The sequence below is a fragment of the Biomphalaria glabrata genome, chromosome 13 (assembly GCF_947242115.1).
Source record: "Biomphalaria glabrata chromosome 13, xgBioGlab47.1, whole genome shotgun sequence".
Classification (NCBI taxonomy): domain Eukaryota; kingdom Metazoa; phylum Mollusca; class Gastropoda; family Planorbidae; genus Biomphalaria; species Biomphalaria glabrata.
Genome location: NC_074723.1, coordinates 25,620,593 through 25,647,562, shown reverse-complemented (window position 1 = coordinate 25,647,562; position 26,970 = coordinate 25,620,593). Strand labels below are relative to the sequence as shown.

The 26,970-nt window shown below is 36.7% G+C and overlaps 1 protein-coding gene across 1 annotated transcript; it reads right to left on the bottom strand.

Moving 5' to 3' along the window:
• Window positions 1-4,575: 4,575 nt before the first annotated feature.
• On the bottom strand, window positions 4,576-25,465 carry LOC129922334 (SH3 domain-binding glutamic acid-rich-like protein 3). Its single transcript, XM_056007962.1, has 3 exons — window positions 25,312-25,465; window positions 19,227-19,394; window positions 4,576-8,527 (listed from the first exon to the last, which is right to left on the bottom strand). Exons 1-3 carry the CDS (start codon window positions 25,360-25,362, stop codon window positions 8,465-8,467), a joined length of 282 nt encoding a protein of 93 aa, XP_055863937.1. The 5' UTR covers window positions 25,363-25,465; the 3' UTR covers window positions 4,576-8,464.
• Window positions 25,466-26,970: the final 1,505 nt, after the last annotated feature.

The window sequence follows — 26,970 nt, the reverse complement described above, 5'->3', positions numbered from 1 at the left end:
AGTTTCTTGTGTCTCTGTATTTAGTACAAACAATTTCTACCCAACTTTCCACTATAGCTAGAACTCTTCATAAACTGAATGAGAGGAATACATAATTTCAATGGATGCCAAGCTGCCAAGAAACTTTTGAGAGATTGGTTCCTGTCTCATCGCCCATGTTGTACTCCCTACCGGATAGTATGTATCAGCTTGACTTGAATGCTAGCAATCAGGGATCGGTGCAGTTTTATCACATGAAGTGGGCCATAGTGAGAGATTTGCAGCAACTATAGACGATGTTTGTCGAAATATGTACTAAGTTATTGTGTGACAAGACGTTAGTTGTTGGCTGTGGTGGAATCCATCAAACATTTGCACAAATATCTTTATGGACAAACGTTCACTTTGAGGACAGACCATGCGACCCTTAAATTACTATTTTCCTTCAGGGATCCTGAGGGTCAAATAGCGAGAAACAAAAGGTTTCAAACTTATGATTTTGAAACACAGGAAAGAACAAGCACATTCAAATGCAGACGCTTTGTCGCGACGACTATGTAAGCATTGCACCAAAGTAGAAGGAAACACCAAAGTCTAAAACGAGTGTAGGCATCCCCCGACATTCTCACGAGTACAACTAGTTTATTAATTAAAATCCCAAAGTGCTCCAAGGCTCCACAGGTGGTCATTTAGGCATTAACAAGACGTTAGAAATAGTGAGGCAAATGTTTAATTGGTGTCGTTACGAAGAAAATGCAACAGGTGTGCGGCAAAGTCCCGCAACAATGGATCCCATACTACATAACAACGTAGATGTCCCTATCGCATTGCACGTAGCTGGAGCGTTTCCTGAGACTCAGAAATCTGTCTCTGTGACATTTCGAGAGACGATCTTTTCCCTTTGCAATTACAGAGATGGAGTGACCTCTCCATTGCTGGGAGAAAGCCTGGTGCTGGGCTGTTGACACGTCAACACTCGCGATGCCCAACTAAGAAACCACAACAAAAGTCTATACTTTGGTAGAACATTGGATTAGCCGGTTTGGTGTCCCTAAGGAGCTACATTCGGATCAAGGACGCTGTTTCACGAGATTAGTAAAAATTTAAATATTAAGACGACGCGAACAACACCCCTGACACCCTCAATCAGACGGGGTGTTAAACGCTTTAACCTCGCGTTAGTACAACACTTGGTTCAGATGGCATCAAAGTAGCAGCAACAAAATGACTGGGGTGAATATATTCCCCTATTTCCAATGTTTAATAGAGAAGTCCATGCAACCACTGGCTACACGACAGCCAAATTATTATTTGCTTGAGAACTTCTGGGGCTCACATATTTTCAACCCTGGATCTCAAAAACGGCTACTGGCAAGAAGGTTAGCACTCTGATGACACATATACTTTTATATTTTAGGGGAAATTTCTTCTTGGTTAGTGCCAAGAATGGTTTTGATGCTTTCTAATGGGGACGATTTAGTCACTTAATAGCAAAAAACTGTATTCAAATTAAGTCCGATATTGGAATATTAACTGAATTGGAAAATTTGAAAACAATTGCTACAAATTCAATGGACAAGGAAGTCGTTGCTATGATTGATGTAAAGAAGAAAAACAGTGGAAGGATATATTGCGCGGACTGTTTCTATAAAAGCAGAATATTTGACATTCTTTGAACCATAGATGAAAGTACATTTATAATGTTAAAAAGTTTTTTTAATTTTTAGCAAACGACGTATATGATAATAGAGTCAGAATGACTGTAAGCACCTTTGTATTGGTTTGACTACGCACCTGACATAGCACACGCTGATCAGAAGTTACATGATTTTAAGGGAGACAAAAAAAAAGCTGATGAGATCAACTTAATATCTTAAAATGTCTAAAAAGGGTTGAGCTTAAATTTAGGCCTATATGTGGAGCTCAAAGTTATGAAAATGCAGCTTCAATGTCTGGAACCATGGAGGAGTACGGGAAATTAAAAATAACAACAACTGAATAGCTATATTAAGAGATGTGTATAACATTAACTCAATCTACGTGGTCAACATTTTTTTCAGAAATTAGCTTTTTGCCGGCCATTTTTCGATAAACATTGAAATACTTTTTTCGTTCTGAAATTATTGCCACTAGAGGCGCAGCTTAAGATCTTTTATTTTACCTTATTGAATTATTTTTTTTTTTGGGGGGGGGGGGGAGGGGGATGGGGGAGATGTACTAGAATGCCAAACATACGCAAGAGTAGGCCTATCTTTAGACTATTGTCAAAGTGCAAAGTGGTGACTAATTTAACCTTTTCTTTAACAAAAGCATAACTCGTTAGCGCAAAGTTTTATAAAAAAGGCTTTTGTAAAAAAAAAAAAAAAAAAAAAAAAAAAAAAAAGGCACTGTTATTCATAAGGAAAAAAAAATAAAAACAAGAAGAAAATTTCAGGCGAGAGATCACAAGATGTCTGACTCACTATTTAAGAAGAGAAAAAGAGGTTCATTATATGCATTGATCGTTTTTTTTTTAACATTGATGTAGCAGATAAATTTAAAGAAATCCAACCGTAAAATTCTTTAGTTCAACAACCAATGAAGCATTGTAGATGTCAGTTTGAAAATATTGGCGTATATGATGATTTTTCAAAAGGCGATATTCAACAGTAATACCACGATTGAGAAGGGCCTAAAGCAGACATGTCAAACTCATTAAGGTGTATGGGCCACATAAAAACTTACTATGACCTGAGAGGCCGCAGCCAAAAACCAGTTGCAAAACAGTCTACTAGTTTTATGTAAATTAGAAACAATACAATAGAATACAATAATGAATGGCATACCTGTTAGCTTAATTTGTAGTACAATTTGATAATTAAACATAACTTTGATTACACATTATTTTGTTTGTCCTGATGCTTAACATCTTTTCTGGGATAGAAGTTTATTAATGTCAGGTTGAAGTTTGTTAGCTACTGACACTTTCATCACTGATGACAAATTTTAATCAGATAATCTTGAACGGTGTGATGTTTTTGTAGATTTCATTATGGAAAAAAACTTCTCACAGAGATCAGTGCTTGCAAACATATATAGAATTCTGGCTGCATATTTCCTCAATTCATCATACCGTTCAGGTAAATAACTAAAATTTTGGCACAGCCACTTCTATATATTTCGCTTTCAACAAAGAATCTGACTGCTATTCTATCAGCTCTAGTTGCACATTACCAGCAGCATTTTCAGAAGCAAATGAAATGAAATCACGAAGATGGTCATTGAAAGCATCTTTACCAAATGTTGTAGCCTTATTTAATCTTTTTAGTTTCTGACACGTTGAGAAGTGAACAAAATTTTCTCTTCATATTTAGTTTAACCACAGTCGTAAATTTGCTTGAAAGCACTTCACATCATCACAAGCAGTTGTGACAATTTTGTCTTTACTTTGAAGTTTCAAATTCAAGTCTTGCAGATGACCAGAGAGATCAACTGCAAATGCCAAATCCTGAGCCTATTCGTCAGTTTGCAAATGTTCACCTTTCATGTTCAGAAACAATACGATTTCCTCAGGCAGTGCAAAAAATCTCTTCAATACTTCATAACATGAGAGCCAGCGGACTTTTGTGTAGTATTATTATAGTTTTTTTATATAGCGCTACTTTCATGCTTATAGCATGCTCAGAGCGCTTTTGGTCCAATCTCATTTGTGGACCGGTGGGGGGGAGGGGGTATCTAGGAGTTGGTTTTCCGTGCTGCCTTTGGGCGCTCAGTAAACACAACTCTTCCCGAGTCGGGTGTCGAACCTCGAGCCCCGTTCTAGGTAGCCAAGCCAAGCCAAGTGCACTTGGCCTCTCGACCACGTTTAACATTATTTTGATAATTTTTAAGGCGGCCATGCGGGCCGCATGCGGCCTCCGAACACCGTGTTAGACATGACTGGTCTAAAGGCAACAAAAGTTATTCTTGAAGAAAATAAAAGTTGACAGTGCATGATTCCTATGCCACTAAGACCTTAAAAATATCTCGAAACCATTTAACAAAGCCTTCAACCGTTTCTTACCATCAGCTTACTTATGGGGTCATGTGAAAAAAAGGATTTAGAATTAAAATTAAGAACTTTTTGAGACAAAAGAACAAACGACACTTTCACAAAGGGGAATTTTAATAAAAACGAGATCGTCAAAGACATTAACTTTGATCAACTTACTGAAAAAAAAAAAAACAGTGTAAATTACTTATAGTTGCATTGTTGCAAAATTGAAATAGATCCATGGCATTGTATTCGATTCCAAAGAATAAGGATGCGTTCAGAGTTTCACATGACTACACAAAAAACCCAGTGAGCTGTAGATAAATTTTAATAAACTACTGAATTTTTAAATTTAATAGACATTCATTTTATTATTGTTGAACAATCAAATAACGTAGGTAATTATAAAGTATAAGTATTACAGCGCAACAAACAAAAAAAAAAAGGATTTTTAAAGTGTGTGTGTGGGGGGGGGGGGAAGGGTGACACCCGGAGCTGACCGCACCAGGTGACACCCACCATAATGACGCCACTGTAAATTACCAATTTATGTATAAATAAAAGTAACTATCGGTATAAAACAATTTCTGCTTTAGCAATCTTTATTAAAATACAACAGAGAGTAAATGCATATGTTTGAAGGAATGATTACAAACAGAAATATACATATTCATAGCATAGAGAAAAACAAAACTGAAGCATAAAGAGGTAAACAAACAGACGGTCCATAATGCATTAAAACAAAAACTATTTAGACCTTCAAAAAGGTGGAATGGTAAACATTGATATTTTTTTTCAATAGCAAACAAATGTCAATAATATAAAAACTAAAGATTGCAGTATATGTATCTCATTTATACTTTCAAACCAATTATTTATGCGGTGGAGCATTTAAAAAAAATAGTAATTAAAATTTTGAATAAAAATAAAGTTTCTAAAATAATTATTTCAACTGCTATTCTAGTTGCAAAGGCATCCACTAAATTCAAATGGAATGGAAATGTACGGGTAGTGATTAGAAGATTTCTAATAACACTTTGACGAAGGAAATCACTATATACTATATACATATATATATAGATAGATAGATACTTTGTATTTATGTTTGAGATTTGTAAGGATTCAGACTTGAAGTTGTCATTCTGTTTAGGACTAAGAAAATCCCAATTAAGCAAGTGAAAGTGGATGAAAGTGGTGAGAAAGAAGAGTGTGTGTGTATAGACCTATAGGATAGAAATGGGGGGAGCGGAGAGCCAGTCCTTCCCCTAGCCACTCGAAGTTTACATGGGATGTACCATCCTAACCTAAGCCATTCACACAAAGCTAAGGATTGTGAAACATAGCTTTTTCCAGAGTAGACAAAAGGGTACATTGCCCCAAAAATGTTTGAATACAATTATAAGTAACCTTGCAAAATGACCTTGAATCAACCATTTGTTCTTTGCAATAAGCACCAAAAAGGAAAAAAAAGTCAAATTGGAATTAAGCAGAACTTCAATTTGTGTGAGTATGGACTCCACTATATTACTTTCATAGCAAAGAAATAAAAAATAGTTAAAAATATAAGGATAATATATATATTTCTTTAGTCTAATCTCATTTCAAAATAAGTGTAAGTTCAGATATGTACAAAGCTATAGCTGATAAAAATAATCATAATCATCTTCTTTTTTGAAAGAACTTCTTTAATTTATAGGCAGAGATGCACATGTTTTGGATAAACTTTAAAAATGGTTCTGTAGTAAAAATTCAAAAAAAAAATCACACTGACTGACTAAGTAGTGTGATTATAAAAAAAAAAATAACATTGATAAGAAAAGGTTTAATTGTAAGCATTTTTTAAATATAAAATTTAATTAATTCATTTATAACAACTGATATAGTATAAAAGAAATAAAGATAAAGAATTACTAGTACAGCTTTGCATTGCATTCTTTTGGTGAAAATAATTATGCATTTGTAGTAAAATACAGTTCATTATTCAAAACAAAGTAAATTTTCAAATAAAAAAAAAACATTACAAAATTTAATCATTACATTTGATATCTCTTAGAATCTAGATTTGGAATGATTAGTTTACTAAGTGTGTCATCGACAGTTATTTATATTACTAGACTGGATCTTGTTGGCATCCTCATTTTAAAAACTAACAACAAATTGAATTAGGAAATTTGGAAAAAAAATGTGTTTATAATTGAAGAGGTTTTAACAGAAACATTTACAACATGAGAGCTTTTGATTTCTTTTAGAACAATGATTCAATAATATTGTGACATTTTACTGATTTTAGCATATATCCACTATTATTGACATGATCATTTATTTTTTTTTAACAAAAATGTTAGTAAGAGGTAGAAAATGAAATACCTATTTATTTCTACAATTCACTGCTAAATTTGAAAGCAATTAGTATGTAAATATTTTCTGTTGACTAATTCAATGACTAATGCTCAGACTGATATGAAAATATGATAAGGAAAAAAAAAAAGTCAGGTTCTAATATTTGCATTTTACTTAATGGAAAAAACTGTACGCTTGTATAAATATGATATTAATTGTAGTTTAATTTTAAAATGTTTATTATATTTGAAACAAATTTTGATTAATTCCCACTGCTAAAATTCTTGCCTATTCAACCAGAGTTAATGTGAATAATAATAATAATTATTATTATTTTTTAAAAATAAATTCTTTATAAAATTTTTCTAATTATTTACTAAAAATGTTTCTGGTAAATTTATAATAATGACCATTCAGTTTTATTCATCAATTGCATTAATGACAGTCATCAGAAATGTACAAGAAAAAAAATAAAACAAAAGGACTAGGTTTAAATTTATCACAAAAGATTGTTGCATTAATGTCATAAGATACAGTAAAAAAAAAAATCAGCATGATTATCAAAAGTAAAGTTCAATTAAAGACTTGAAAAAAGAACTTCAATTGAAATAATTATTTCTGTTATCAGGTGTCAACTATAAATACTATTATTTAATGCTCAACAGGAATGCATATAAAAATGTGGCATTTTCCCAACTCTATAGTTATATTAGGTCAGATAGTAAACAAAAAATAAATTACAATAAAGTATCTTGTAAATTAACTTTAAAAATTAGTACATATAAATAAAACATTTTCACACACACAAAAAAAAAACGGTGGGCTAGCCAATACATAGAAAAAAAAAGTGTTGTCTTTAATAGTGGTTTTTATGTTTCATTTTTCTTTTACCAATAATGCATTCTCAATATTGTGATCAAACTAGTTAATAATGTATGATTCTTATGTTACGCTTAAGAAAAGTGAATTCTCAAGCAAAACAAGTCAGTATCAACACAAATTTCTATATTTCCCTTTTGGCTTAGGTGACAAAACAAAATAAAACATAAATTTATAATTGATCCTTTATAATTTTTCCTTGAAACATGAAACAAATAAATTCCAGCCTAATTTATTTTATAATAAGCTCTCTAAATTTTAAGAGTGAACAAAATATTTTATAATAATTAAAATATAATACAATTATGTAATTAGACAAACCAAAAACAAAATGTGTGATTGAAGTGAAGCTTTTCAATACTGCTTAACTCCACAATGTCATTGTGCTTAGTTATGTGAAACAGCAATCAGCCTTAATCTTCAGAATCAAAGACATTGCCATTATTATTATTATTTGTTAGTTGTTTTTTTTTAGCTGTATCGCAATAAATGTTTTGGGCCATAACAATTAAATGCAAAATTTCATTTTACCTTTAAATGCTTGAAGAAAACAGGAAACAGGCTAAACAAATCTAAAACATTCCTCATTATTTGATGTCACAATTACTGTTCTAAATAAAAATTGAAAAGAAAGATGTTTAAAAGGAAATTTGATTTTAGACAGGAGTTCTATTTACTAGAAATAACATTGTTATAAATGTAAATACATTTTCAAAAATGAATGTGTATCATGGTCTAAATTTCTAGAAAAAGATAGACAGCTTTTTTTTTTTGAGCAAATATGTTGGGACTATATTGATTGGCTAATAATAGCTTATGAATGTACCCACACCTTTTCAAATTAAGCAGACAAACACACATACATTGAAATTATTTTCATTTTTTTAAAAAAAGAAAAACCTTAATATAAGTGTTTATATTTATTACATAGTGAGAAATTTTCAACATGCTTCAATGGTAGGAAGCTTTGACTCCAATTGATATTCTTGAGCTTTAAGTTGCAAACAAAAATTAAACTATGCATTCTGACAAAAACTATGCAACATATTTGTAAAAATGTTTATTATATGTGCCAAAGCCATATGTAAGGTGAGCTTAAGATAGTCAACTAAAAAAAATTAGGCTTATGGAAAAAAACAGTTATTTAAGGTTTTTTTTCTTATATAAAGCTTCTTTTATTAAAAAGGTAAAATCATATTAAAACAAGCCAGCTATATCAGCACCAATAAATGTAAATAAAAAAACAAACTTTAATTAAATCTTCAAAAAATCATGTAATGTCTTGCACTCCACAGCATTATCAAAAGCATCATAGTCCTGGTGAAAAAAAAAAAGGAAATTTGCTAACATAAAAAAAAAAAGAGATTATAGATTAGATTAAATTTACAAGATGGTTGCACATTACAACAGATCTAATAAGTCACACAATCTAGAAAGTTAAAAAAACAAAACAACAGATCTGCCCATGGGTCTGCAATGCAGAAATATTGACAGATTTCAGCATTCTCAGCTATGAACTACTAACTATGAATATCTACAATCCTTCGTCTATATAAAATCATGTGAAAGTATGACTGCCTGCGATAACTTACAATGTATGGGGTCCTGCTTGTCACCTGCGTGAATACTGCCATCAATCATATTGCATAATTTTCAACATGATGACAAAGAGATTTATGGCAAAATTGGAGTCCTTGTCAAGGTGTTCTACTTACGGATGAAAAGCTGAATTGGCCCAGAATGGGCATGTTAATAGTCTAGATCAGTGTTTCTCAAACTTTTTTGTCTGGCGGCACAGTAAAAAACTACAAAAATTTCGCGGCACACCACGAAGAGCAACAGTTGTTTTAAAATAAAAAAAAAGATTTTACCCGTTTTTAAGTATTACATTTAATGTGAAGGGTGTGCCTGTTTTTGAGAGCAAATGCGATCAAATCGAGGCTCCACAGTCGACAAACTCGCATTTCGCCGTCTATTGTAAGAAGTCTCTCTCTTTTCTTAGATTTGTTTGTTTGTAAAATGTTTTACATGTTTCGGATGTTCCTTCAGAGTTGAAGATAGTTTACTTCCTAGTCCAAACCTCCCGCAGGACGACGGGGGATGGGAGCGGGCAGGGTTTGAACCCTCGACCGTTGATAAATCCGAATGACAGTCCAGCACACAAACCGCACGATCAGTGCTGAAAATCCAAACTCACAAAACCATGAAGATGCAAATGGAAGAATTATTTTGATTGCTTTTAAACTGATTGCATGATATAACTTGTTGATTGAAATCCAAAACACATCCAGGCTTTTCTCTGCAAAACTTGACTTAAGAACTGCATCGTTTTTAAAATCAATGAGCTGCTCTGCTTCTTCAGTTGTCAGATTTGTAGCTTCATTGTTTCCAAATGGATAGCTGACCCATCCATACTCATTACTTCCAACTGTTGGAAAGTAATGCTGCAATGCTGACTGCAGGTGTGTCAAAGTGTCCAGAATTTCGGTCAGATTTCTTTATTTGAAGCACATTCTTTGTAAGTAGGAAAGCAGTCGAAGACTCCTTTGAGATTTTACTTTGCCACAAAGACAATTTTTCACCAAACGACTTCAGTTTTGAGGATGCAATGATCATGGTTTCTGATTGTCCTTGAAGACTTTAATTCAATTAATTTAATTTGTCAAATAAATCAGAGAGAAATGTCACCTTAACCCGCCAGATCTCGTCATGAATAGAAAAACCAAAGTCTTTTTTTTCAGCCTCCAAGAATGAAATCAGCTCAGCCTTGAGTTGGACTACACGCTTTAACACTTTTCCCCGTGAGAGCCAACGAACGTTGGTGTGATACAGGAGACATTTGTAGTCTGAATCCTTTGCTTCACAGAGCTGAGAGAAAGTCGGGATGCAAGCGGTCGAGATTTGATGAAGTTTACAACTTCAATCACTTGATCCAGAGCAGACATCAAATCTTTCAGTAAAGATTTGAAGGCAAGAGCTTCTCTGTGGATCATGCAGTGAACAACTAATACATTAGGATTTTCTTGACGCACAAGAGTGACGAATCCCTTTCTATTTCCCTGCATGGAAGGACAGCCATCGGTGCAAACGCTGACACAGTTTTTCCATTGTAGTTTGAATAGCTAAATGTTTTCGTTCACCACTTTGAAAATATCTTCGCCTTTGGTCGTAGTTGGTAAGTCTTTGCAAAATAAGAATTCGTTGACACATTTTTCCTCCTTTATGAACCGAATAAAAGCTAGCAGCTGAGCTTTGCCGCTAATGTCAGTGGATTCATCAACTTGAAGAGACCAAAGCAGAGACACTTCATCGTCAGTCACGTTGAGGTGTTTGCAGATTTGATCTTGTAAATCTGACGATAAGTCTTCAATTCTGCGTGAGATAGTATCATTTGACAAAGGAACTTTTTAAATTTTTTCGGAGGCATCGGGTCCAAGGATAGTTTCAACAACTATTGCTAAAGCTGGTGCAATGACTGATTCAGCCTTTGGGTGTGCGTTCTTGCATTTTGCTAATAACTGAGCAACCTTATAACTTGCTATCAATCCCTTTTCTGGCAGCTTAAGGTAGTTCTTAAGTTTCTTAGCTTGTTTATTTTGTTGAGCCCTGATGTTTTCCAAGTATTCCTTCGGTTGCGCTTTTACAGCTGGATATTTTGTTTCCATGTGTCTCTTCAATTTGCTTGGAACAAGTGCTTGTTTGTTTGTTTATTTGATTTGAGGCACATCAGCACAATTTAGGCCATGTCATGCCTGCAGTCCCTTAAGGACTACTCTCTCTCTAAACAACAGGGCCAGACTCTATACAGTCATATCATTAAAATCAAGGTCTATTCACAGTTAAAATAGTCAAGGTAGTAAAAATTTAAATATTTGGTAAAAATCTAATGTAAATAGTGCATGTTCACAAATTCATAAATCAGATCTTCGTAGATAGCCCCACTTCCCGGATAAAGCCCAGTACCTTCCCAGGGTCGACATTATCAAATAGTGTATTGAAATTAGTGACTCTAAAATATTTCGCTCTGACATCCTGGTATCTGGGGCAATCAACGAGGATATGTTCCACGGTGAGGCGAGAGTCACAGTACTCACAAAGTGGGGGCTCCTCTTTCTTCAGTACAAAAGAGTGCGTGATGTAGGTGTGGCCAATCCTAAGTCTGGACATGGTTGTGCTACCACGCCTTGTCAGACCCTTAGATGTGGGCCGCCACCTGACATCCGCCACAATCTGCCTGAGTTTACTGTGAGTCTCAGCCTCCCATCGGTTCTGCCACTCTCGATAGGTGGCAGAGGCAATACTTTGTCTCAGGTCCGAGTAGGGGATTTGGGTTCCTGACACCGCATGATTTAGGGCTCTCTTTGCTTCTCTGTCTGCGGCTTCGTTTCCCTCAATGCCAACATGGGAGGGGACTCAGATGAAGGTGACATCCCTACGGTCGGCTGTTATTTGGTCCAACAGCTTCAGGCTCTTATGTACCAATGGGATGTCAGTCTTCATCCGCCCCAAAGCTTGCAATGCAGATTTGGAGTCGGAGCAGATTATAAATTTCCTCCTTTCTGATGCTTTTACGGCCATAAGTGCAAGCAATATTGCGTGCAATTCGGCCGTAAAGATGGAGCAGCCATCGGGGAGTCTACGGGAGATTGTTTTGTTCTGAAAGGAGCAGGCACACGCGACCTTTCCCTCCATTTTGGATCCGTCTGTGTAGATGGTGCCACAATCTCTGTAGCTCTCCTGCAGTTCCCTAAAGTGGACTTGTAGTATGCTTGGGTCTGTATTTTCTTTTTTGAAATTGAGGAGGGATAAATTTAATTTGGGTTTATTCATTAGCCAAGGAGGGTTCTGAGGGGTTTCTATTTTAGAGATTTGGTCAATGGGTGGGGTTAAATTTTGGATGGGTTCTCTCATTCGAAGGCCCAACGGCTGTATGACGTTAGGCCTTCGATTGTATAATTCTACCTCTGTGGGGTTAAATATGGAGTCAATAGCAGGGTTCGTGGGGTTGGATTTTAGCTTGACTATATAATGCATTGCAAGCTTTTTCATTCTTATATCCATGGGGAGTTCTCCAGCCTCCACATGGAGACTTGGGATAGGTGATGTACGAAACGCCCCGAGACAGAGACGCAGGGCAGCATTTTGTATTGGTTCCAGTATTTTTAGGTACGACTTCCTTGCTGCTCCATATATTATGGATCCGTAGTCTAGCTTGGATCGAATTAGACTCCGATAGAGCAGCAGCAAGGTATCTCTGTCAGCTCCCCAGTCCGTATGGCTGAGTACTCTTAGTATGTTTAATGACTTTTGGCATTTCTTCTTAAGTTCCTTAATGTGGGGGAGAAAATTAAATTTGGAATCTAAGGTGAGGCCTAAAAATTTTGTAGTTTTCACGACAGGGATCTTCTTTTTGTGTATAAATAGTTCAGGGTCTGGGTGGAGTCCCCTTAGATTACAAAAATGCATACTAACTGTTTTGGAGTCTGAGAATTTGAAACCATTATAGTTTGCCCAACCCTGAATTTTGTTTAAACATAACTGTAATTTTCTTTCTAAGGTGTTCATGTTTTTCCCATAAGTGAGAATGACAAAGTCATCAACATACAAAGAGCACTCTATGCCAGGGGACAGCGCATTTATGATGCTATTTATTTTAATGTTGAACAGGGTGACTGACAGAATGCTGCCCTGGGGTACACCCATTTCCTGGTCATGAGTGTCAGAAGCGGAGTTGCCCACTCGAACCTGAAATTTTCGATCTTTCAGGAATTCCTCCACAAAACGGGGGAGGTGTCCCTTAAGCCCCATAAGCGCCAGGTCACGTAGAATGCCATGTTTCCAGGTTGTGTCATAGGCCTTTTCTATATCGAAGAATACAGCTACTAGATGTTCTCTTCTGAGTAATGCATTTCTAATATAAGCTTCCAGCCTTACCAGGTGGTCAGTTGTTGTCCGCCCCTGCCGGAATCCGCACTGGTAGTTTGAGATCACTTTATTCCTTTCCAGGTACCAGACCAGCCTACTGTTAATCATTCTTTCCATGGTTTTGCAGATGCAGCTTGTTAGTGCTATTGGTCGATAGTTAGCTGGGTCAGAGCCGTCTCTTCCCGGTTTAGGTATCGGTATAACTGTGGCTTTCCTCCAGCTGTTTGGGAAAGCGCCTGTTTGCCACACACAGTTATAGACCCCTAGCAGGACTGCCAATGAGGGTTCGGGAAGGTGCTTGAGGAACTGGTAATGGATTTCGTCTTCTCCAGGCGCTGTGTCATGTGACTTGTCCAGCGATTCCCTCAGTTCCTCAAGCGAGAATGGTTTGTTGTAGTCTTCATTGTTCTCTGACCTGAAATCAATGGGGTGTCTTTCCTCCCTGGTTTTGACTTTTTGGAACTCTGGCGTGTAGTGTGCAGTGGATGATTTTTCTGCTATTGAGGATGCAAGGCAGTCAGCTATTTCTCTGGGGGACGTGACAGTTCGTCCTTGGTTTTTCAAATGCCCTATTGCATTTGATTCTTTCCCTTTGATTTGCCTTACTGCCTTCCAAACCGCTCTAGCAGAAATTTTGGTATCCAGACTGCCGACAAAACTTCTCCAGGAATTCCTTTTGGCTGACCGTATGGTTTGTCTAGCCTTTGCTCTAGCTATCCTGAATAGCTTTAGGTTTTCCTGGGAAGGATTCTTTATAAATGCAGCCAGTCGTTTTTTCCTATCGCCAATAGCACTTTTGCAAGCTGTATCAAACCATGGTTTGCTAGGCCGTTTTGGATTTGCAGAGGTTAGGGGTATAACTTTCCTGGCTATACTTAGTAGCTTGCTAGCAAAGGTATCAGCTGGGTTCTGTTCATCGAGGATATTTTCTGTGATATCCTCGGAGCATCTTTTTTGGAATTGTTCCCAATCGGCCTTATTCAGTTTCCACCGCTGAGGTCGTCCTAATGAAGGGAGATTGTTAGTAATGATGATTGGGAAGTGATCACTTCCCCGTAGATCATTGCTAACTGACCATTTAAAGTCGCCCAGAAGTCCGGGGACGCATACGGTGAGGTCAATGCATGTGAGTGATCCAGTTCCTGGGTGCAAGTAGGTCGGTGATGCATCATTAAGTATGCATAAATCATGTTGGAGGAAGATATCCTCCAGCATACAACCTCTTGTGTCGGTATTGTTGGATCCCCACATGGTGTTATGGGCATTGAAATCCCCAAGGATTAAATAAGGCCGGGGGAGTTGTTTCAATAGGTCCTCCATGTCTGTTCGGTTTAATGGAGCGCCTGGTGGTAGATACAGGCTGCAGCAAGTGATAACCTTGTGAAGGGTTATCCTAGCTGCTACGGCCTGTAGTGTGGTCTGTAGTTCTACCCTCTCATGGGGGATGCTATCCATCACAAGGATACAGACTCCACCTGATGCTCTCTCTGCATCCTCAACATTCTTGCTGTAAGCACGGTAGCTTCGGAAGCTGATGCAATCTTTCAGAAATGTTTCCTGTAAGCAGACAGCTACAGGAGTCTCAGAGTCCATCAGTAGCTGCATTTCCTCGTAATTGGCCTTGAGGCCTCTACAATTCCACTGTACAATTCTGGAATCCATGGCTTATTCTAGATGACCTACTTGGAGCTATTTGGCCTTGGGAGACCCCCGGAGAAGTTTCCCTTTATTCCAGTGACCTTGGTATTTTTATTCTTGGGTTTGGATGGAGAGGAGGACAACCCCCTTTTGGGAGAAGTCTTTCTCTCTGGAGAGGGGAGATCCCTTTGGTTAGAGCGGAGGTTATTTCCTCCTCTCTCACCTCAGGCATCCTCTCCGCTTTGATTTCTCCCCTTAGGGAGTTGGTCAACCTCTAACTCGGTAGAGGTTGGGGTGTCTGGCTGGGTTCTCTGAGGAGAACCTGTGTCAGACATGATGTCTCCGGGTTCTCCCGGAGTATTGGTTTTGACATGGTGCTCAGTCTCCATGCTCTCATCAGCGAGCACAGAGAACCTGTTCTTTAGCATGACAACAGGGCTTTCTTGTTTCTTCAGAGGTGTGTTCTTTGGCGGTGTTTTCTTCTGAGTTGGAGGAGGAGGAGAGGGTGGTAGGGTCAATGTGTCCGTCTGTGTGGCTATGGATCTTCCTTTCTTAGCAACAGCCTGGGCGTAGGTCTTTGTCAAGCCGAATTGGCCCTTGGGTAGGGCCAGTACAGCCGATTTCGCCTGGCTAAAGGTACATCCGTTTCTTGCCTTGTACTCCTGCACGGCAACCTCCTGTTTCCACACAGGGCAGTCCTTGGAGTAGGCTGAGTGGCCAGCTTGACAGTTTGAACATTTGAACTGGGCTGTGCAGCCCTTGTCCTCATGACCCTCTCCCGCACATCTGGCACACACAGTGTTCCTCTTGCAGACTGCCGCGCCGTGTCCATAACCCTGGCACTTGAAGCACCTCATGGGGTTAGGTATGTAGGGCCTCACTGGAACTCGTAGGTATCCTGCCTTCACATACTCTGGCGGTGTCCTAGTTCCGAATGTGAGGATAATAGTGGTGGTTTTGACTTCCTCACCCTCCCTGCGCCTGGTAATGCGCCAGGCATGGGTGACTCCTTCAATGCCCTCCACTATTTCCTTCTCGGAACATTCCAGTAGGTCCCTAGAGCTGATTACACCTCTGCTGGTGTTCAGACTCTTGTGTGGCATGACTTCCACTTGGAGATCACAGAGTCTTCTGCATCTTAAAAGCCCATCAGAGTGTGTCTTGCTGTCTTCTTCTACAAGGAGTTCCATTGATTTGTGTAGCTTAGACACACTCTTGGGCTCTCCCACTACTGACTTGAGTCCCTTATAGATAATAAAAGGGCTCAACTTTGTCAGGCTTTTACCCTCCTCTGTGCACCTAACCACCAGAAATGATGGCCAGGTGGCACAGCTTTTTGGGACCTCCTCTTTTTTATCATCAATTCGACGTTTCTTGCCCAGACATAGGTCTGGGGCAAGTAGTTTTGTGTGTGTTTTTTTGTCCATATATATTTTGGTTAATTCGGCACCTGTGCTCCCCACCTGCCATCGAGTCCAACAAGGGGACGGGCCATTCGGATGTCCAGAATGAGCCCGCCAGGGCTACACAGGTGCTATACTCAGTCAGCTGCTACATCGGACATGTGTCCGATACAGCAGCTCCCTGATTGACCCTCCAGCCACCGCCCTACAGCATAGGTAGCTCGGCATGACCAGCCGGTTGACCCAGAGCGGGCCATCTGGGTCTCAGGTCTAGGGGAACTTGGAGCCAAAGTATTGTGTTGTTGTGGTTTATCCTTAGATAGCCACCACTCAAACACCAGGATCTCTTTATCCCCCCTTACCCGTCGCAGTCCACGGCAAACGGACTGGTCTAGGACGTAGTGAGAATTTAAAGTTAAGGAGACAGTGTGATGATCAATGAAGGCAGACTTAGGAAAAGAGGAGGCAGACACAATGATAAAAAAGAAGTAGGGCACTTTTGAGCTCCAAAAGTGCTAAGGAAAGAGGAGCGCAGTTTAACGTCATGTCTCGGGACGGTGGAACAAGTGCCCCACTCGACAGAGTTGCATTGCAGACAGAATGGCAATGGAGCATCTTCAGGTCCAGAAGATATGAAACCATATCCGATGTAATCTTTGTACCTTCGTTTGGTTCCTTGCTTTTCATTTAACACTTTCACAGTTTCATTCTTGCTAATGTATTTCTTTATGGATAACAATGAATAATGCTTATTGATAATTTGTTATTATAAGCATACACCTAACAAATTTACATGAAACACATCGCTTATTATTATCGTTACCAATTCAAGAACTGCTGTGCGTCTGCAAAAGCGGCCAACTTTTAGTCATTATAATAATATATGTATAGTGGACAATTCCATAACATGAAGAACTAACAGACCATTCCGTCACTATGGAGCGCTCCACTACTATTGCTGGTCGTTGCAAGTGGGAATGTCATCGCAACGTAAAACATGTGGCGTTCTGAAAACTCCAGCGGCACACCTGCAAATCTTCAGCGCACATGTGCAGCGGCACACAGTTTGAGAAACACTGGTCTAGAACAAATTTCTAGCTTAAAAAATTTTTTTTTCATTGCAACATATAACAAATATTTTATTAATTGTTTTTGTTTAAGTCAACTTTCATGTTTAAAGTACGCTTAGTGTGCTATGGTTGAGTCACTTTTGTGGCGCAGTGGGGGTACGGAGGAGGAAGTATCTGGAAGGTTTCTATGCTGTCTTTTCAAAAACATTTTTTTTTTAAAGTTGCGCAAGTATGAATTTAGCCAAAGAGCTATCCAAGTACTTATAAAAGGCTCTATAGTCTATTGTTAGTTTTAAAAGTTTAGCAAATGACCTAATTCTCTACACAACTTCACAAGGCTTATCTCCCCTTAGTTAAGTAGACCCAACTTCTATATAAAACAAAATGAATTAACTAAGATTTGTTTTTTTTTTAAACTATTTTATATATTTTACGTTTTCACTATATAGATTTAGAATACAAGGAATGTTCAGGCAATGGTAATATCGTAAAGAAATGATTCTAGTCCTGCATTATTTGCTATCAGAGTCAATGCTGACATTCATATTAGGGCCAGGCCCAATAGTAAACAAACAATAGCCCTAAAAAAGATCCCATTGGTCCATAATGGTGACCCGACAAAATAGCGCAAAATTTACTGACTAAATAGCGCAAACTTATATATGATGGTATAAAAGTACCAAAGTATTTGTAATTTTAAGTTCTAGGCAGCATTTTTGTTGATATCTCTATCTTTTTCAATATTAATAGATCTTAAAGTATGCCATATTTGCAGAAAACCAGAGTACTTTAAATTTTATATCATTCCCCTTTTTTACCAATGTCTAAAATATTTAACATGCTAAAAATAGGATTTTAAAATGTGGTGACCCCGTTCAAGCAGTGATGGAATTTCCATGTGGCATTTCCTACAATTGAACTTTGTGAAAGTTTGTGTGTGTGTGACTGTGTGTGTATGTATAAATCTGACAAGTTTCTTTGCCTGTTTTCAAAGTACACTTTTGGAATGTAAATAAATAATATATTTTGAAATTATTCATTTTAGCTTATTATAATTTTTGCTTACTGTTTGCATATTTATGTTTTGAGATATCTAAAGCGTTTCCTTCAAAATGACTGAAAAATAATGATAACATTGAAAAAAAAAAAATGGCTCTATCCATATTTTACGATACTTCTTTCAAAATGACTGAAAAATATTTTTTTCTGTGCTATTTTGTCGGGGCATCGTCCATAATGGATATGTTTATATATACCATTAAATCTTGCTTTAAAAAATGGGTACAAATATTGTAGCTCTGTCCTGCACACTTACCCACTTGATTTTGCACAATATTCAACACAGGACAAGAACATAATGTTTAGAAAGAGGAGAAGCTTACTACTGCTCTGTGACTAAGAAGAAAATTATTGAGTAGCATTCTGGAACGAGGAATGAGGCCTCCTGGTAACTTGAGGAGGCTTGTCGCTGTGCATCTGGAACAGCACTGGGAAGTGCTGTTAGTGCTGAACAGCAACGTGCCTGTAATGTGGATCACACGAGGGACAGGTGAATCCTAGAAATAGACTTGATGTTGCGGAAGTGAACCCAAGGTATGACAACCGCTGTTAGTATTTTTTGTTTTGATTCATTATCCATTATAAAAACACATCAAGCTCATTGTGTTTTCCCTTCGGCTGAGTTACCTCCCTTAAATTTACAACAATATATACAAACAACATGTGTTATTAGTTGTTTTTTTTTTTAAATATAAACATTTTCTGTTAACAAATAAGTTATATTGGGACATTAAAGAGACATAATAAAACATAATGTTGAAATATTTTATAACAAATCCCAGAAAACGTCAGAAACATTTGTTGAATGTGTGTAACTTTATTACTAAATATATATATATATATATAGCTAATTATGCATGCTGCTATAAAATTTAATCCTTTGTCTAAACAGAGAAGGGATGGAAATAAAATTATACAAACCCCACAATAAGTGTCACCATTGGCTATTTGTGGTGCCAAAGCTTTGCTATTTCCAACAATTTCTCTCATTTTAGCCAAATCATCTTTGGAAGCGGACACATCAATGACTTCAAAATCAATTTTAGCACCTGACAGCACGTCCTGTATTCTCATTTGTTGCTTTTTAGTCTGTTAATTTAAAAAAAGCTAATTTAAGTATGTAACAGTTATTCAATATATTATGCATAATAAATTTAAAGCATACCTCTAAGAAAGAAAGAAACATAAGTTATTTTGGTAAAAATCATTATCAAAGCTGAATGAAAAATATTCGATTCCTCATATCTTACAAAATCAACAATTCTTACTAAAGAAATTTATTAAGAACGAAAAAAAAAATCTTGACCAGTATGTTATAACACAACTGAAGCAAAATACACCATATAATATGATCTAGGACAATGTTTCAATAATAGTAATTACACTATTAGCAATCAAGTATAATAAATCTCATTATGTACAGTTTTACTTTAACATAATATACAATAAAAAATGAAACAGATAAAGGAAACCAAGCTGAACCTTAATTTAAAAAAAAATGAATGTTTAAACCATAAGACAGCATACAATGAAAACAAAATGTAACAAATAAAAAAAAAAAAAAGCTTATATATGGAGACTGCTCTTATTTACCTTTGGCTTTTTTGTGATAATGTCCGGTCAATTATTGTATGTTAGTCAATGTATTTTTGTAGATAGGAAGTCATTTGTGAAAATAGTGATTAAGTCTAGGGTAATTAACAAATCTTTGACATGAGTTTTTTGGCACACTTTAGGCCATGTCGTGTATCTTTGACATAATCATTACATCAAAATACAGTCTTAGATATAAAACACTAACATTTAATTATTTTTGCTATCTCTCAATTCTTAATGTCTGATTCTCTACCCAAAGCTTACATCCACTTATCTATAAAAAAAATCATATTCTCTGGCCTTGCGAGTTTTTTCTTATGTTATATAAAAATATAATTAATTAATCAAAACTAATTGATTAAAAATGGTCTATTTTTCTATTCATTTATGTTTTGATAGGGGCAATGAATAATTTATAATTGTGCAAAGTTTCATCTAGATCCATAAATGGAAATGGGGAGAAATAATGTTTAGAAAATTTGGCGCAGATAGACATATCAAGTCGATATTGGTTTTGTTAAAACACCAAGTAAAATTTCAAACATATCTATCCAATACAGCTAAATATTAATGAAGAAAAGAAAAAAACTATATAAAGGCTGAAAGTTAGGAATGTGAAAAGAAGAAGGCCTAATGTGAAGAATTGGTGAGTGTGACAGAATAACAAAAATATATATTAAAAAAAAAGACACCCTTGAAACTTGGCTTTTTTTTTCAATTATTATAAGAGATAATTTTTATTGGTCAAATCAAATGGAAATTTAGTTTGACTACAATTGACCACCTCAGCGTAACTACTGTACAATAACAATATAGATGCAAATACGAACAACGTTCGCACACGAAACATATACACACTCACAACCAGCGCTTTATAAATTAGACTTGTGTGTACTTCTCGATGATGACAAATGACCTTGTAACACTCTGACCGAAAGTGGGATAAAGGAGTTTTTAAATCTTTCTGTTTTAGTCCTAATGGAAAGGAGATGACCACTTCCTTCAGATCTTATGTAACAGCAATAATGGGTGCAGGTTATCTTTAAGAATCATGAGTGTTTTGGAAAGGCATCTTATTTGTGATGAGCTCTTAGCAAGTCTACTGGCTTAAGTAGCAATCCTAGTTTGAAATTACCTTTAAATTCTACTGAACTAATCAAAATAATTAGATTTTAAAACTAAGGAATGATGGGCCATGTTTAGAAAAAAAGGGCTACTGTTCTTCCTAAAACACAAACCCACATAACATCCTTTCCCCAAAATAAACATAACAAAAAGAACACAAGCCTCAGCAAAAAATAAATCCAACATCTCATACTGGGAAAGTAGGTGCTTTCCAGGCTAATTTAGTTGGAAGGATAAAGCAACACGATCCCCAATTTCCAAAGTCCTTCAATGTAACCTCTAAAGGCAATTGAAATAACACATCTCCTCCACAAAGAGTGTCTGGATGTCACTTAATTGATGAAAAAAGAAGTGCCTCAATACCTGGATACTCAGTTATCCACTGCTCTTGTGGGGACTGCCGAGCAGAAGTGTAGTGAGCAAAACATGCGTCCGGGGAAAGGTAATTTATTGGCGCCCCTTCCGCCATTTACCATGAACATATATAGGCGTTGTGCTCTCCCCCCCCCCCCCCCACACCTCTGCTGCCGAGGCCTGGTTACATTGCTGGCTAATGCTCTGGTCACCAAATAAGTGCTGACAGACTTAGGTCAAGGGAGGACAGACACTTTGGAGTTGGAAATTTTAAATAACAATAGACACTTCAAGTGCATCAATGTTTATAATCCAACAAAACAAGAACTGGCTTCAGATGTCAGAAAGACAATAACCATAGACACTATTCTATCATAGCTGGAGATCTAAATGCCCATTCACCTTCCTAGGACTATGATGACACTGATCTGTGCAACTATATTAATATTTTTGGTGACCAACAAAATGCAGTAGAGAAAATAGTGCCGACATAATAGCACAAAATTCCTGACAAAATAGCGCATACTTATAATATGTGATGTGTATAAAAGTACCGAATTATAGTAAGTGAAGGTCATGGGAAGCATTTTTTGTTCCTGTCTCTATCTTCTTCAAAAGCTAGCTGTGGTATTCATACTCTCCCGCCTTGACTACTTTAATGCCGTGCTAGAAGGTATACCAGATGACAAAATAGCCAAGATGCAACGTATTCAGAACAATGCCACACGAATAGTCCTTAGAAAAACAAGACGAGATTCTGCTAATACGCTCTTGCACACACTCCACTGGCTTCCAGTGAAAGCGAGCATTGATTACAAGGTGGCCACACTTTGTCATCAGTGTATATACAACAATGAGATGCCCTTGTACCTTAGCAAACTGATCACTCCATATGTCCCTCAGAGAGCCCTGCGCTCATTGCTCTTTAGACTTCAAGTGGTGCCACTATTCACCCTCAAAAGCTATGGTCTGCAGGCTTTTTCAAACGTTTGGAACTCGCCCCCCATTGATCTCAGACAGACAACATGCTACACTACTTTCAAGAAGAACATTAAGACCTACCTGTTTAAAACCTTTTTAGATTAGTTTGTCATTTTAGCTCTCGTGTTTGTAATGTTATTACAGCGCCTTGAGCCTACATTTTGTTTGTTAACAGCACTTCATAAATAAAATTGTTATTAATTATTATTATTATTTAGGTCACCAGATCACTGCAGTACTGATCTGTCTCAAGTTTTGGATGAAAAAGATTATGATAGATCTAGATGACTATGTAGAATCAATGATTACTAGATCATTCTTTACATTTTGGATTCTTTACATCTAGTCTTAGTGATGACAGAGTATAGATCTAGTAATCTAGTCTTGTAACTATAATTATCTAGAATCTTGATCTAGAATAATATTATAATCTAGATCTTATAGTAGATCTAGATTCTAATTTGTACTAGATTACTAGATCATTAGAAATAATTAGATACATGTCTAGATTTAGATTTTATATCTAACAGTAGTAACACACAGTTACTGTTACACACTAATTATAATAATAATATTTATTAGTAATATCTATCTAGATCTATGTCTAGCATGGGCGTAGCCAGGATTTTTTTCTCCTCCCCCCGGCGACCCCTAGGAGCTCCCCCAGCGCGGGGCCGCCAAGCACTATTTCTGATATTGAAAGCCAACAAAATGCATATTCTGAGGTATCTACAGTGCATTTTCCTGCTATTAAAAAGTTTTATTTCAAAAACCTAATGTGCTCTTCTTACTGACTTAGACCCTCCCGCGCCGTTTGGCGCATTTGCTGTCAAGCTGTTTCCATAAAATTGTAGATTCCCTGCCATTACTAGCAATGGGGTCTGGGGAGCGCTAGCGCGGGGCGAAGCCCCGCCGCCAAGCACTATTTCTGGTATTGAAAGCCAACAAAATGCATATTCTGAGGTATCTACAGTGCTTTTTCCTGCTATTAAAAAGTTTTATTTCAAAAACCTAATGTGCTATTCTTACTGACTTAGACCCTACCGCGCCGTTCGGAGCATTTGACGTCAAGCTGTTTCCATAAAAATCGGTCACTGGTAATGTCTAAAGCCTCTTCCCACCTGCCATGAGGACCTCAATGAATGAGTGGCGTCAAGTTGTACAAGGATATCATTGCAACTCTTCTTATGCGTAATCCATTTTGTCGGAGAACATGTCCCGCAAACCTCATGCGTCGCTCTCTCACAATCTTACTAAAGGATCGACTCCCAGTTCGGCATAGGATTTCCTTGATTTAAACCCGATCTCTATAACGGACTTCTAAAATTTGTCTTAGCCATCTTTGTTAAGCCACTGTACATTTAGTATTATTCAATTTCGGCAGATGACTATTCACTGCAGTTTATTAAGGGAGCCCTGCCACTGATAAAAATGTGTAACCACTCTTGAATACGCTCTTGGAATTAAGTGACTGTAGTTTGCTTTAGATTTTATATCCAAAAGAGAAGTTTTATCGTCAAAATCATCTGTTGGGGGTTTTCCACCTCAAAATGCTCTGTAGGGTGATCTTAAACTCAAAACCATCTGGAGGGGTTTTAAACTTTAAACAAACTCCATCTGTAGAAGAGGGGTTTAAACTCAAAACCCCCGATTGTATTGGCTACGCTCAAATAATTTTAGTGTGTAATTTGCTTTTTTTTTATATTGAAGAGGTATTTTTAGCATTAAACCCCTCTGAATGGGGGTTTAAACTCAAAACCTCTTTTGGCAACGCTCATAGCATTTTGAGTGCGTAATTTGCTTTTTTTCTTACACTGAAGATGTATTTTTTAGCCTCAAACTCCCCTGGCGGGGGGTTTAAACTCAAAACCCCTTTGGCTGTTGATTTCATAGATTTTAGTGTGAGTAATTTGCTTTTATTTATATTGAAGAGGTACTTTTTAGCTTCAAACTCCACTGGAGGGGAGTTTAATCTCAAAACACCTTTGACTACACACAAAACATTTTGAGTGTATAATTTGCTTTGTTTTTATTATTAAAGAGGTATTTTTTACCTTCAAACCCCGCTGAAGTGGGGTTTAAACTAAAAACTAAGTCAAAACCCATTTAGCTACGCTCATAACATTTTGAGTGCGTAATTAACTTTTTTTATATTGAAGAGGGGGTTTATCGTAAATTTTGGAGGGGGTTTTAAAATCAAAATCTCCCTTAACTGTGCTCTTGGAATTAGGAGATTTTTGTTTGCATTTTTGTTTTGTTTTGTTTTATAGAAGAGGGGGGGGGGGGGTTAATTGCAAAAACCCCAAGTAGGGGGTTTAAAACTCAAAACCCCTAGTAGGGGGTTTTAAACTCAAAACCCCTGGTAGGGGTTTTTAAACTCGAACCCCCCTGGTAGGGGGTTTTAAACTCAAAACCCTCTGGTAAGGGGTTTTAAACTGAAAACCCCATTGGTTGTGCTGGGGCAATTGATGGTTTAGTATTAAAATATCACCTAAAATAAACAAAATCAAAGCAAAAAATCATTCACTAAATGGGGGGGGGGGATTTAATTTGGGGGGGGTTTGAACCCCAAACCCCCCCCCCCTGGCTACGCCCATGATGTCTAGAATCTAGAATAATCTAGATCTATATAAATTATAATATATTTATATAATATATATTATATAATTATAATAGATCTATATTTTAAATATAATATATATTTTATATATTATATCTAGATCTAGTCAATCTACTAGATTTATAATCAATCAAAATCATTTATAAAAACAGACTAGATCTAGTATTTAATCATTAATCTTATCATGTCTTATGAAAAATGGGCGTGATTTTATTAATTTTATATTTATAGTTTATACTACTAGACTAGTAATAGTAATAGACCTACTTAAAGACTACCCACTAGCATACCGACATAGATCTATATATATTATATATATTATTAATTTACCTCCATATTTGAAGCAAGATTGCTGATATAAACTTTGATTTTGCTACTCATTCTTTCTAAAATACGTCAGCTAAGTTAACTAGATAGGAGTAGATTTACTCAGATTTAGACTAGAGATCCTAAAGTAGGCTAAAGCTAGAACTAGCGATAGAGGAAGTGACAATGACAATTTCTAATTTGCTGGTAGACTAGCTTCCCTTGTTTATGTGAATCATGAGTTTCAATGAGCGCGTGAGATGCTGATGAGCGCACAGGCGTGTGCCTGTAGTGGTTATACCATGGAACTATACTAAGTTACACCAAGTGAGTAGATCAACATTTCATGGGCGTAGCCGGGGGGGGGGGGGGGGTTGACGGGGGTTGGGATTCAATCCACCCATTCCACGAAATGGAATTTTGTGACTTATTTCGCTTTAATTTCTTTTTTTAATGAGGATCAGATTTTAATATTAAACCATCACTTGTCCCCACGATACCAAAAAAATAAAGGGGGGTGGTGGTGGTGAGGTCGAAATCCCCCTCTTTAATAAAAAAAAAAAATTAAAGCAAACTACAGTCTCTAATTCCATAAATGCAGCCAAGGGGGTTTTGAGTTTTTGAGTTTAAATAGCATATAGGCCCCTACCCTTCTGAAATAAATAAAAAATAAATAAAGATCACTACAATCCCACAATTCTATGTGTATATAGCCACATTTTTAAATAATAATAATAATAATTATCTTTATTGTCCGTATGGAAATTTGTCTTACAATTTGTGCATTACACCAAACAAAAAACATTATAACTATAAGAAACCAAAGTGTACATTCACACCAGACTCACTCATAATTTACATGTGACAAAGTTTATATCAGATTGTTCTTTCTTATTTAATGATTTGATTGCCAGGGGAACAAAAGAGTGTTTATCTCTGTTTGTCTTTGCTATCGGTGTCTTGTATCTCTTTTGTGATGGTAAAATCACAAAATCCTGACACAAAGGGTGATTCTTTATTTCGAGGATCTTGTTAGCTTTTTTTTTTTTTTTTTATAGATGTTTGTCTCAAACAACTGTTGTTGTTTTTTTGCCAATGATTTTACCAGCAGCATTTAGAATTTTATAAAGTTTATTTTTATTTTTAATGCTCAGATTGCCATACCAGGCAGTGATATTGAAACTTAAAATATTGCAGATGTGAGCGTGATAAAACATAGCCAAGGCCTTTTCGCTAACATTAAACGAGGACAGTTTTCTTAGTAATCGTAATCTTTGCTGCCCTTTTTTGCTGATATAATCAGTATTTGCAGTAAAATTTAGTTTATTGTCTAGGATAGTACCAAGGTATTTAAAGGTTTACACTATTTCAATAGTCTCTCCAGCTACAGAAACAATATCATTTTCCTTCTTTTCCCTACGAAAATCGATTATCATTTCTTTGTTGTTTTTTTTTACATTTAATAATAAAAAAAATTATCTTTACAGTATTTTTCACTGTGTTCTATTTCTCTGAAATACTCATTTACGTCTGAGCTCTCTGAGAGCATGGCAAGAAGAGCCGCATAATCAGCGAATATTGTGAAGGAGCAAAAAGGACTATCGGATTGAAAATCATTGGTGTACAAAGTGAACCACAATGGCGATGTCACAGCCCCCTGGGGCGCCCCTGTGTTAACTATGC